Source organism: Micropterus salmoides, unplaced genomic scaffold (assembly GCF_014851395.1).
Source record: "Micropterus salmoides isolate LMB-PRFRI ecotype aquatic unplaced genomic scaffold, ASM1485139v1 Ms_hic_scaffold_2, whole genome shotgun sequence".
Taxonomy (NCBI): Eukaryota; Metazoa; Chordata; class Actinopteri; order Centrarchiformes; family Centrarchidae; genus Micropterus; species Micropterus salmoides.
In genome coordinates this window covers 14,515,956-14,530,117 of record NW_024041150.1, presented here as the reverse complement: position 1 = coordinate 14,530,117, position 14,162 = coordinate 14,515,956, and the positions used below count along the sequence as shown (strand labels likewise).

General features: G+C 39.7%; 1 protein-coding gene across 1 annotated transcript; it reads left to right on the top strand.

Moving 5' to 3' along the window:
- The first annotated feature begins 3,129 nt into the window (after nt 1–3,129).
- LOC119911328 (lysophosphatidic acid receptor 6) lies at nt 3,130–13,785 on the top strand. Its single transcript, XM_038730170.1, has 2 exons — nt 3,130–3,206; nt 11,604–13,785. The coding sequence occupies exon 2, from the start codon at nt 11,610–11,612 to the stop codon at nt 12,561–12,563; it is 954 nt and encodes a 317-aa protein (XP_038586098.1). The 5' UTR covers nt 3,130–3,206; nt 11,604–11,609; the 3' UTR covers nt 12,564–13,785.
- Nucleotides 13,786–14,162: the final 377 nt, after the last annotated feature.

Genomic DNA, 14,162 nt, shown 5'->3' with positions numbered 1-14,162 from the left:
AGGGCAAACTTACAGGAGACACCCCTAACGAATCCAGACATGGCTTAGCATCACGTGATCCAGCAGATTAGCAGGTTTTGCAGTAATAACTTTGCATGAGACAATTGTGGCCACCACTACCTTCAAACTATTCTGCACAGGCAGCAGAATTAGTTACTGACAGAAGCATGTAAATATGCTAAGATAAAACTGTAAACATTTATACAGACAGTTGCTACTCATGGGTTGTGACACACGATTTTGGAAGATTGTGGGCAAACAGAAAATTCTTAACATCCACAGGAAAACTATTACTCATCACACACTGCTGAACTTCTTGATGCTGTGCTGCTGCCTAAGACAGGAGAATGCCTTGCTAACCTTGCAGCAAAGACTGCAGCAAAACTGAAATTAACCTCTCAATTTACTGTTTTAACAGTATTCAGTATTTCTCACAGTATTGCCTAAATATGATACAGGAACTAAACAGTTACTGGTTTAAAAAGGATTTCTATCACTTCTCCAAAACAACGTGTCAAAGTTGCACAAGTGTTAGGGTGCAATGTGGGGAGGGCTATTGAGATTCCAGAGGTAGCATATTCACCATCTACAAATGGATTTCATTGAACTGACATCCCAGCAAAAATCTCCAGTGATAACGGCACACCTTTCATTAGTGCAGCATTGAAAAGTGTAGGAGAGTATATATGGGGATTAATCTGAGACAACATTGTGCTTATCATCCTGCTAGTGGAGGTGCAGTAGAGAGAGAGAATGGCACATGAGAATTTTTGTGTATTCCTGGTGAGGGGTTGAGCAAAGAATTGAGTTACAACCAACCGTTGTCTTTGAAGAATTTATTAACAAAAGAGAATAAACAGAGAAGTACTTAAACACATATACAGCTGGTCCAGAGACCTGCCGCCTAGGACGGCTTTGGGCGTCTGGCCCCGAGCAAAGGGATGCATCATCATTTACACAGTCTAGGTTTCTATGTGTTAGGGAACAGAGATCCTGTCCTCTCCTGAAATGAACATTCCAGTAGAGGAGAGGATCAACAAGAGAGAAAAACATGAAAACAATCTCACAGCTCTGACCTAAACCCTAGTAAATGTGGACAGACTAACATAAGAAGTAAAAAAGAGGAAAGGATAGGGATAAAAACACAATACATATAGTGTGTATAGTTGTATACAATAGTAATAATAATAATAATATTAAAAGATTATACATAAAAGATTAAATGTAAGAGGACACTCTTTTCTGCTATAACAAGAAGCGCAGAGAGGGGCTTAGTCCTTTTGAAATCCTATTTGGCAGAGCATTACACCACACTGGAACTGGGCCAGTGAAAAGACAACTCCCTGACACCAGCCAATATGAAGATGAAATATTGAGATATTGTGCGACCTTGTCGTCTGTGCTTTCTGAAATCCACGAACAGGTAAAACATGCCATCCCAAAGGCTGCAGAAGAATGTTTTCATGTATTCTGATACATGCATCCCAGATGTATCAGAAAACATGACTCATGTTGTCTCACATCTGAAAGCTCTGCTGCACGAAGAGAAAAACTAGGACTCACAGATAGGGTTGTCGCGATAACCGACCAAATTGACATATGGCGCTACTGGCCAAGCCAACAGATGGAGAATGTAAACACTGCAACAACCACAATGTTCATACTTTCTTGCTTTATACTTCAGTGTGTTATAAATTAATAAATTAGTGCTTCAAAACACGCGATGTAAAGTTTTAAGGACGGATTGCCACGGGCTGTCCGAGACCCGACTACAATTACTTCACTGCAACAGTCCTATCCACAGAACACAGGAGCATGGGACATGTAGTCATGGCTGACTACAGGCGGGTGGTAGGATGTTCATCATTGTTGGTGTTTCCACCTCCTGGCATGTTGTGTGAGTCCTTGTGCTAGATCTGATTGATACTGCAAATAAATCATCTTTGGACCAATAAATGTGAATACCAACTCAACTAACTGATTCAACTGAGTGGGTCACACCATTTAGTGTTGGAGAAAATGAAATAATTGGATTCATTTCTACTTCTCAAATCCTATTTGCAAATCACACTAGTTTTTCATTCATATGTTTGAGTGAATTCTGATATGTTAAAGGTTCATATTCTCCACATTTTTAGAATTAGAAATACTGATGATAATTCACTTTGATTCCCTAAGGTTAGAATGTTTACTACCATTGATTTGCATAACCATTCCATACATTGTCTTATTATTCTCTTATTGTTTATTTGTTATATTCTTATATTTTTACTTAATCATCAATTTTACAAGTTCTGCTGAGGTTACATGAAATGTTTGTATTTTTATTATGTTTGGTTAGCATAAAATGCTAAAAGGGAGTAAATGTAATGGGAATCTTCAAACACAGTCATGTTGTTATTAGTTTATTAGCCGCTAGAGGGCCCCCCAATGTAATAAGAAATATTTAAATATCACCTCATGCAAGTCAGTCAAATCAGTTTTATTGACATTACAATAAATACAGATAAAAGTTTAACTTCCTTAAAAAACAGTAGGCTACACTGAGCAATGACTGTCATGGCTCATAGAAACATCTCTGCAGGTTTTTCCCTTAGTTTCATTAGGCCTTGGCTAATGTAAGTATGTTAATCAGTCAGATTAGACCTAGTGTTTATAGAATATGTGTATTATTAGGCTGATGACTGTATTATGATAATTATATAAGGAAGCAGTTCACTTCTGTCCCTAATCTCACTTATCTTAAAGTCACTTCTCTGATGGTATTGTTTATAATAATTAATTGAATTAAACCTGTCTTGGAGCTTGAGATTTGACCCCAAAATTCATGAATAATAAAATAAAATAAAATAATCATCTATATAGTTAATGCTGTACTTTGTCTGCAGATCTAGAAATTCTGTCATTAGGTTTTGTCTAATTTTGTGTCTGCAGCAAAATACCTAAATTGTCTTCTTGAATTCATCATGTAGGCTACATTGTTTAACATTTTTGCCTAATTTTTCTTTGGTCTATGGGTCTTTGTCTTGAGATGGTCTTAGGAAGTAGTAGACACATACATCAAGGAAGTTGTCTAATCTTAAAATCTGTCATCTTAAGGTTGGCCAACTTCCTGTGCTGAATAAGGGATGTCAGTGTGTGCTGGGGTGACAGAGACGCACTCATCTTCTTAGTCCTCTGGATCGTCACCTCTTTTGATCATCCAGGTAAAGTCACACTGTTGGCTCATTTACTGTAAACTGTACTATTGCACTGCATGTGTGTCATTCAATTTCATTATCAGCACAAATCTGTTCAACAGGAAAAAGACCTGTGCTTATGGAAAATGACTTATATAGGTATATGACTTGTGTGTCATGTTTGTTTTGTGCTTTTGAGAGACATGCAGTTATAGAAATTAATATTCAGAGATGTGAGAGCAGATTAATTGTTAGTTACAAATAAATACAAACAAAAAACGTTCTACTCTTTCACTCACTATATGCGTTGCATATAAAACCTTTTAAAGTTAAAGTTTAAATTTAAAGTTTATCAATGAAACAGATATAGTACTGCTGAAAATATCAGATATACAAGATGCAAATTTTACATTACGTAAAAAACAAAAGTTTGGTGAAATAGTATTAAAATTATACTGTAGAGGAAGTAACACATTTGTTGCTGAACCCATAAATACATGTAACACAAAGGAGCTGCGGTCCACCAGGAAATGCAGGCTACAATGAGATGTTCTCTTAAATATAATATAGTTTTATGGATAGACCTCATTGGAAAAAAAATATACATGAAATAAATACATTTTGACATATGTGTTGGAACCTCTTTTTAGATCTAATTACCTATTAATGTAAAACATTTTAAAAGTGATTCTTCCACATAATTCAGAGTATGGTATGAACATCTCACAAATCAATAGATGTATTGATTGTTATTGCTTTTATTTTATTTTTAATAATTAACATCAAAACCAATGGAGGTTATACAGTATCTCACAAAAGTGAGTACACCCCTCACATTATTGTAAATATTTGATTATATCTTTTCATGTGACGACAGTGAAGAAATGACACTTTGCTACAATGTAAAGCAGTGAGAGTACAACAATTGTAAATTTGCTGTCCCCTCAAAGTAACACATCACACAGCCATTAATGTCTAAACTGCTGGCAACCAGTGAAAAGTGAAAATGCCCAAAGTGCCACCATTATTTTCCAGCACTGCCTAACCCCTCTTGGAGTTCACCAGAGCTTCACAGGTTGCCACTGGAGTCCTCTTCCACTCGTCCATGGATGTTAGAGACCTTGCACTCCTCCACCTTCTGTTTGAGGATGCCCCACAGATGCTCCATAGGGTTTAGGTCTGTAGACATGCTTGGCCAGTCCATCACCTTCACCCTCAGCTTCTTTAGCGAGGCAGCGGTCGTCTTGGAGGTGTGTTTGGGGTCGTTATCATGTTGTCTCCAAAGGGAGGGGATCATGCTCTGCTTCAGTATGTCACAGTACATGTTGGCATTCATGGTTCCCTCAATGAACTGTAGCTCCTCTGTGCCGGCAGCCCTCATGCAGCCCCAGACCACAACACTCCCACCACTATGCTGGACTGTAGGCAAGACGCACTTCTCTTTGAACTCCTCACCTGGTTGCCGCCACACACGCTTGACACCCTCTGAACCAAATAAGTTTATCTTGGTCTCCGTGTCTTTAGTCTGCTTGTCTTCAGCAAACTGTTTGCAGGCTTTCTTGTGCATCATCTTTAGAAGAGGCGACTTCTGGGACGACAGCCATGGAGACCAGTTTGATGCAGTGTGCGGCGAATGGTCTGACAGGCTGACCCCCCCCACCCCTTCAGCCTCTGCAGCAATTCCGGCAGCACTCACATGACTATTTCCCAAAGACAACCTCTGGATATGACGCTGAGCACGTGCACTCAGCTTCTTTGGTCGACCATGGCGAGGCCCGTTCTGAGTGGAACCTGTCCTGTTGAACCGCTCTATGGTCTCGGCCACTGTGCTGCAGCTCAGTTTCAGGTTCTTGGCAATCTTCTTATAGCCTAGGCCATCTTTATGGAGAGCAACAATTCTTTTTTTCAGATCCTCAGAGAGTTCTTTGCCATGAAGTGCCATGTTGAACTTTCAGTGACCAGTGTGAGGGAGTGTGAGAGCGATAACACCAGATTTAACACACCTGCTCCCCATGCACACCTGAGACCTTGTAACACTAACGAGTTACATGACACCGGGAAAAGCTGGGAAACAAAGTAACAAAATAACAATGACAATGACTCAGGTCTGGCTACATGGCCACAGCATATTAAGCAACAGATTTTAAAGATCACATCACTGGTGTGCAAAACTTAAGTAAATGAAACAAAACAGAACTGATAGCAACACCCATCCCCCCAAAGTTCGGATTGCAAAGTACTTGTGGCTTTTGTCCAGGATAGAATTATCTCCTTTATAGCACCATGCACCCAAGGTCCACTGTGTCCGCAAGGACTAGTAGCATGTACATAATTCAGAAGAGAGCTTGCGGTCCGGTGGTTTTCAGGTTCAAGAAAGGGAATTTGTGAGCAGATGATAGAAGATAGAGGAGAAAGAGAGCCACATGTTTAATTGTGGAGTTTTTTTGTTCATAGCGGCATCCCTCTACAGCAGAACTGTGACAACAGCAGGGTTGGGGAGTAATGGATTACATGTAACAGCATTCCGTAATCAGTATACAAAAATAAAGTAACTGTATTCCGTTACAGTACAGAAAATAAAGACATAATCAGATTACAGGAACATTTAGTAAAAATGGGGATTACACAAAGGGATTACTTTAAGCACAAAGTTCCCATTAAACGGAAAGCGGACTGCTATTTGCTATTTACGTGTTTCCTGTAGAAACACACAGCTAGTGAAGGATTTGTCTATTGCTATTGATCGGTGTAATTGAATGTGGTCACGCCCCCACCCCGTCATGCAGACTCAGTACGGACCAGCTCAGCTTCATGAGTGAACACACGGCAGCCAGACCCGATCACAGACTCCGAGACTGATGAAGGCCAGTCTGACCACTAGGAACACAGTACGAAGGTGTTTTTCTTGCCGGTTTGGCTCTTGTCACCCTGGGGCTGAGTCAGCTAATGAGGATGTGTTCAGTCCTGTTCGTATTGTGTTCACTGGGAGGCTGCTGAGTGCAGTTTTGTTGCCCGCTCGCTCGGTGACGCTCCCCGCAATCATTCCCTGCCGGGTCCCCCCGCCCCTGGCTGAAAAACCTCTAGTGCTTGAGTAAAGGTGTAAACCTACATGCACACTCTGGTGCTCTGAGTTCCCAGTACGGGCAGAGTAAGCTAGTTTGACCAGTAACGTTAGCTGCAGGCTAACTGAGCTAATTAATGGCAGCAGTTAGCTGAGTTGCTACAGCAAAAAGTAAGTTAAAGCCATGTGTCCATCAGGAAACTCCATAAATCACAGAGTTGCGGCAGAGGAGCAGGGGAACATCAGAGAGAAAACCAGATCATATTTTCCATCAAATATGATCCAGTTTCAGCAAAATCAGTGAATAAAGTTGTGCTTTCCTACAGTAATCAGTGGTGCCCGGTTCTAGAAACACTCGTTTTCAGCAGCGTCATAAAAACAAAGAAAGCTTTTCATTGGATACTAACTGAATTCAGGCCCCCCCCAATGCAGGATGATTCATCAACATTTTTAAAATCGTTTTCCAGGAAATGACACACTCTAAAATATCAAGAATAGGCTACAAACAACATTTTTTGTCATTGATGGGCCAGATCCTGGCCTAGTCCAAGGCATATGATATAAAAACATTTAGGCCTAAACATCGAATTTGATTCGTTTGGGAATGGGATATTTTAAAAATGCACTGAGCAGACAATGCATCTTAGATATTCTTTTGTCTTTAAATTTGCGTATTTGGCATTGAAGTAATCTGAAAGTGACTAAAAGTAATCATGTTACATTACTTTTATTTTCTGGTACTTGGATTAACTGATTAACTGATTAAATTTTTTAACAAGCTGCCTAATTAGTAATTGTACCAGATTACATTTTGAAAGTAACCTTCCCAACCCTGGACAACAACTGCTCTAGATTGACGTCAAAGTCACATCAATTCTGACCTGAGTGTCCAGACTCAGGTCACATTTAAAAAGATCCGATCTGAATCGGATTTGGACCACATATGAAAGTGGCCCACTGGAAAAGATCAGATACCATGTGACTTGGGCTGTTCACACTGTCATAAAAAGATCAGATCTGAGTCACATATGAGCAAAAGATCGTATTTGGGCAACTTTGCAGTCTGAACGTAGCCTGTGTCTACCTTGTAAATACTAGAGTTGAGCCAGATACTCGGCTGAAACGAGTACCCGGTACGGATAAAGCAATTTTGCCGAGTACAAGTATTATAGGAGTAATACGAGTCAATATCTGTGCTCGGATTGAATAAAAATCCTCATTGGGTAGCTGACTGTGTCTGCGTTCTGTGATAGTAGTCACAGCGCCCCTCCCCTACAAACATACAGATTTAATGTGTTGCTGTGTCCCGCTCTGCTCAAGAGGATTACACTTTAAAACTTCAGAAATACGACAGTAGCACGCCTGCATCTGACGCATGCAGGGAGACAGAAAGTCGCTGACAGTGTGAATGTCTGAACGAACAGGCGTAGTCTATAATAATGCGTTGATAAAAAGTGTTCTCATGAGCTGTATGAAAATATCAGCCTTAGTCTTTCAGCTCAGCTGTGTGTCGGCGTTTCCACATTAAAAGACACGGGCCGTTCTCCCTCACTTTAAAAAAACTTGTCTCCACTTCAAAAATGAGATTAATTTATTTAACACACTCAAAAGTGTTCCAAATATTGTTCTAAATTAACTTCATAATATATTCTCATAATTATTCATAATAATCATTCATGCCATAAAATGTGCTCAAATAATATTTGAAAGACTGAATCTCAACATTTAGGCTGCTGAAAACTCACCGTCCCACCTTTTGCACCCACATTGCTAAAGGTAGGAGGAACATGACTACAGTCTCTATAGTGGGCCTTAGAAAGCTATACTAACCTAAATAGATAGCCTACGTTCATATTAATTCAGTATTTCAAACTGCTCAAAATATTCAGACTCGTGCTGCGTCAGGGTGTGTGAAACGGACTGGGAGCAAATAAAAAATATTGAACACATTTAAAGGCAGTAAGTAGGCTGATCCTGCTGTACTGTAAAAACCTGTAGGCAACATTAGCCTAAGGCTTTTAATCAGCCATAGTCAAGAGTTTCTTACGGAAGCGCATTGCATTCACCAAAGCAAAAAAAATTGGAAGCCTTATCTCATAATTACGAGATTAGGATGTTGTAATTACGAGATAAGATGTCAAAATTACGAGATAAGATGTCATAATAACGAGATAAGATAAGCAAAACGTGTTTAAAACACAAACGACGCCTCTTTATTGTCATATATATTGTCATATGTCAATGTGTAAGGGGATTTTGGGGGCACTATATTGTGTAAGTGTGAAGTTATTGAATATCTCTGCAGAATGTGTTTTCGGTGTTGGACATCATCTTGATTTTAGCAAAAATTGTATGTCCATAAGACGAGAGTTAAAATCAATATCCACTCAAGCACAGGTTTGTGTGCTGTGTACTGTATCACATGATGACCTTCAGAGCTGCAGCCTTCATGCAAGGTCCCGTTTGTACTCATAATTCTAGTCTAGTTTTTACTGGCCGGGTGTGTGTGTGTTCTTGTGAAGTCTTGTGTGTTCTTACAAAAATGTTTGTGCCTCAACCTGAGAGCACTGCACCCTAAAAGTTCAGTGTACTTGACCAATAAACATCTGAAACATTATCATCTTAAACATTACCGTAGTATTTAGTAGCTATCAAGCTTGGTATATGGAATATTGAAACATCATGGCTAAATGCTAAATAAAATATCTTTAACGGTTACTGAACAGCAGGAAGGCGAGCTAAAGTTCAGGTCGGCTAAATGCAGTCAGTGTAACATTATCATGTAACAAGGATGGATTACTTCATCCTCAAGCTGATAAAAATATTACGCTGCAGTTGGAGTTTACCTGAGTTTCCAGTGTGTTGTGTGAAAATGTCTCCCGGTGAGTCTGCCGATGTGTCGGATTTTGCTCCCTCATGAGTTTGAGCACACGTACGAGCACATTGGTTGCAATCTAAAAACTGCACCGCTACTGGCCGCTGAAAACTACAGACAGCCCCTTTAAAATTTAAATGTTAAAAATCGGTTAATTCTGTTGTTATGTCTGTGGTATCCCACATTCTTAAAATTGGTTAATATATCCTCATGCATAGCGTGCATCAGGCATAAGTTGTGTGTATTTATTGGGCTACATGTGGGAGAATATTTTCAACCGACAACTTACTCTAAAGGCTAGTTTTGAGGTTTAATGCACAGACGAAGAGTTGTGAAATGGTGCTGAATGTGTGAATATCCATCCATCCATCGTCAACCGCTTATCCTCCGTACAGGGTCGCGGGGGGGCTGGAGCCAATCCCAGCTTACATCGGGCGAAAGGCGGGGTACACCCTGGACAGGGCTGTTTATTAACTCATAACTTAAATAAGGCCTGTAAGGTATAATTGATAGTTCCTATTCAGAGTTGAGTTCATGTGTAACTGAGATGTGCTCAGAACATATTTTGGCATGTTAATATTGAGCAAGGTTTACGGTTATTGTATGTAATAATTCTATACTGTGTACTCTGTACTGTTATCATTGGTCATTTACTGTCACACTAAAGATACAGGATAGATACTTATGAGGAAGCATACTGTACAGTACTAAAATTTGAGTCTATTCTGCTATATGCAGATTGATATTTATTTGTGTGTTGTTTTGGATCTGATCTAGTCATCCCTGCAGTGTGAGGAACAGCATCCAGACTACTTCAATCATCCTATCAGCATTCAATCAGCCTATCAGCATTCAATCAGCCTATCAGCCTAAAGACATACACTTCCTGGGTAGTAAACTGAAAGACAATAGACTGAACTTGAATGACTGAGGGAAAACATTGGGGTTTGAATTTAAATTAAAATGTTATCCATCGGTGGATGACGGCTTCACAGATAAGTGGCGTTAAATTGAATTATAGGCATTGCTTGAAGTAGGACACCAGTACGAGTATGTCTACATTTACTTTTGTGCGTACCAGGACCAGCCCTCTCACTATCAGGTTCTCTGGGCACTACGTGACACTCACCTATTTCCGTTCTCGTCTGCCTGCTAATCTTTGTTGGCGGAGAATTGCGTAAAGTTGCTCGTCAGAGTAACTTTTCATGAACAGATCTATCACAGCCTGGATGGGGCGGGACACTGAAAAAGTTTGATGTCAAAGTAGAAATATTAAATGATTATTAACAAATTAGTTCTTAGAATTAAATAATTAGAGACTAACCACCATGTAGAGCATTTGTCTTACACAAGGATTTAATGAATGAAAACTACCCACAGAAATGAAACTGCTGTCCAACAGGAATTAATATTATACTAGTGGTAAGCTTTATAATATACTATGATCTGAAAATATAATGAATATACTAACATTAGCCCTAGTAGGCCTACTGGCGGATATACACTCCAACATCTGAATGGGATGTACCAGCAGGGCAGGGCAGAAAAACAATAATGATAATCATTGCAATGATATCACATGATATGAAATTTTATATTGTGATAAAAGTTTTGGCCATATTGCCAAGCTCTAAGTACCAGCCCCTTTTCCCCCAGACAGAGACAGAAAATTTCACCACAATGCACAAAATCAACTGTTCAATGCTCAAAAATTCTCTGGGGGAGGATCCCCAGACCCCACCCCATCATATATTTCCACAACTTTGTACAATTCTCTTCTCGTCTTGTTCTTGTCAACACAGAATCTTGTTTCCATTGATGACACTTCTGTAGCTCTTTTAGCCAAGTGGGAGATAATCCCCATGTTTGCAACTAGGATGTGACATGAATAAAGTGTAAGGTCGGGCGATGAGGAAAAACCTGAATTCTTTGTCTGCTAAGCTGCTAAGGGTGTAGTAAATTAGTTTAAATTCGTAAAAACCAAATCAAATTTTGACATGAACATGTCATGTTAAAAGCGTAGAGCAGGCAAACAGCCCTTTCGTAATATACTGTAAGCACATAAATTCAGCTATAAGACTGATGACCCAGAAAAATCCCCTCATGTTTTAAAGCCTTAAGTGGTATCTTTATTTAACCTGTAAAGCCTCTTTTTATCTTGCTGAACAGAGGTGACAGAAGCCAATCTAAATGAACAAATTCTGCTATTGTCTCAGAAAGGACCAGGCCAAAATCAATTAAAATACTGTTTATAACATGATCTCGTACACATTACAGCTGGTGTTTTGAAATTTATATAAAGGAAATAAAAGGTTCATGGCCCTTCTCTACAGCGCTTTTATTCTGCATGTCCAAAATTGTGTTTTTTGATCCAAACGCTGTGTCAGGTTAACTTTAACCACTTCATTAAGGTTAGGAAAAGATCCAGCCCATGGTTAAGGTTTGCAAAACTTTTTCTAACCACTCTTCTCTCTCTTCTGTTTCTCAGGGCATAATGTCCAACTACAACTCCACTACCTGCCATAATGACAGTACCGGCCACATCAACATGTTCGCTGTGGGCATGTACTCCTTCATCGCCATTGTGGGTCTCATTTTTAATCTCATAGCGCTGGTATTTTTCTTCAGTTACAGCAAATCTAAATCACAAACCATTGTCTACATGACCAACCTTGCCATAGCAGATTTACTACTCATCCTCACATTGCCCATGAGGATATACTACCATCTGGGATTTAATGGCCTTCCTCAGTGGCTGTGTGATGGCCTTGGTTTGGTCTTAAAGGCCAACATGTATGGAAGCATATTTCTCCTCACTTGCATTTGCTTTGACCGTTGCATGGCTGTCTCATTCCCAATGTCAACATTAATCCAGGAAGGGAGAAAGAAAGCACCACTGGTTTGTTTAGGAATATGGATACTCACCTTTGGTGCCAGCCTGCCCATCTACCTCTCCAATCGCAACTATTCTGTCAATGAACATTGTTTTGATAATCTGCCGATCTACGCCATCCAGCTCACGGTGGTTTTACCCACACTGTTGGTGGGGTTTGGGATTCCGTTAGTCATCATGCTGATCTGCTCCTGGTGTTTGGTCCGTGCTATCCGTCAAAGCACTGTGGTCCAGACCAACCTGGTGGATAGCAAAAAGATCCAGAGGATGATTGCCACCAGCATCCTTATTTTCCTACTTAGCTTCCTCCCTTACCATGCCACCTTGGTTCTCCTCTCGATGTATAGAGCAAATACACCATGCCCCATACTAGCTGCATACCGTTACAGCATGATGGTGGCATGTCTCAACACAGTACTAGATCCTGTTGCATATTATTTCACCACAGACACCTTCAGGAAGAACTTAGACTTAGGTACTGTTCGGCAGATGTTCCCTTTGAATACTCAAAGTTCTGAGGGGAACAGCAGGAGCAGAGTGCCTGCCAACAGCTAATGGACTGCTGAAGAACAGAGCTGTAACACTCAAGAGACACAGCTGTCCAAAAACTTGCTATCAACAAAACAATTAAGACTTGGATTTGACTTTATAAATGCAAAAATTAGAACAATGACATTTGAGGAGCTACACTGCGTGCACAATTATTAGGCAAGTAACTATTCTGATTGAATCATTATTTCTATGCACATTTTCCGACTCCAAACCAGATAAACTTGAAGGCTCATTGGAGTTAATAATTTTCAGGTGATTTGTATTTGTCTAATGAGGGAGGGTTTGGCAAAAGTGTATAACACCTTATATCAAGGTGTGCATGATTATTAGGCAGCTTCACCTATCCTGAGGAATACAGTTTGTCTAATAATTATGCACAGAGTGTGTTTTATTTTGGGATCAGATATATAGGTTATCACTGTTGGAGCAGCATCTGTCATCAGATTGCTTAATATTTGCATAATATTATGTTGCCAGAAAGAATTGGCATTTGGTTCTTCCACACTAAAGAGGAGGGTTATTTACAGTACCACATAGGCATCTCTGACTAGTGACTGCTGTTTGTGATAATCTGGCACTTGGATGGACGGGGTTAGAAAATATTCTTACATTCTATCCACACAAGGCGGTGGCACAAGGTGAGCAGCACGTTAGCAGAGAAGTATGGCCTGCTTGGAAGACAACTCTCTGACCTTACAGCAAAAACACAAAGTCCCGCTTAGATCCCTGCAACCTTGTCAGCTAGCCAGCGGCTAACTCTAAGGAAAACGGACGGAGCGGCTGGACACTCTCATCTGCATGATCAGAACACGATACAGCAAAGACTGCCACAGAACCACAATTCTTCCCAGCCTGGCTCAATCCACAATGGACCTGCCAGCTAACCCATCGCCCTCCAAAGCAACTTTCTTCCTTCACGCACTTGTAACGTAACTGGGCTTTCTTGAGCTTCACATAGCTTAACTGTAACGTTACTTGGCTAGCTTTTGTAAATCTCATTTTTTCATAGAGGTTTTATTGTTGTATTCTACAATCATGCATGTGAGCCATACAGGTGGCAGAACAAAGACACACAGAAACACAGGCACGCTGTCCTTATCTCACACACACACACACACACACACACACACACACACACACACACACAGTTTAGTATATTTAAGGTATTTTGATCTTGTGTGTTTTGCTCTGTTTATCTTGTTAAATAAATGCTTGTTTATATACATTCTGGTTTCTTTAATATTGCATAAAAATGAATATATTGCCGACCTCTCCTGTGTAGAACTCCAATTCTTTTAACCGATTAGCTATTAATGATCATTTAGATTATAGTCATTTATTAACCAGAATTCCAAATTGAAATTTACCATATCTTCATGAGAAGTAATTGTAATCAGTTTCCTCTTATTTAAGTGCTACCAGGAGATGAATATTACATTAAGTTATATTCTATTATTAGTTATTAAATTATAGTAATAATAATCATTATCATATTATGTAATATAAATATTGATGTCATTTAAACCCTAATTCCCAACACTAGTCTAGACTAGATGAGTCCATCATGACATCATGGTATTTAAAGGGAGTGGTGATGCTCTA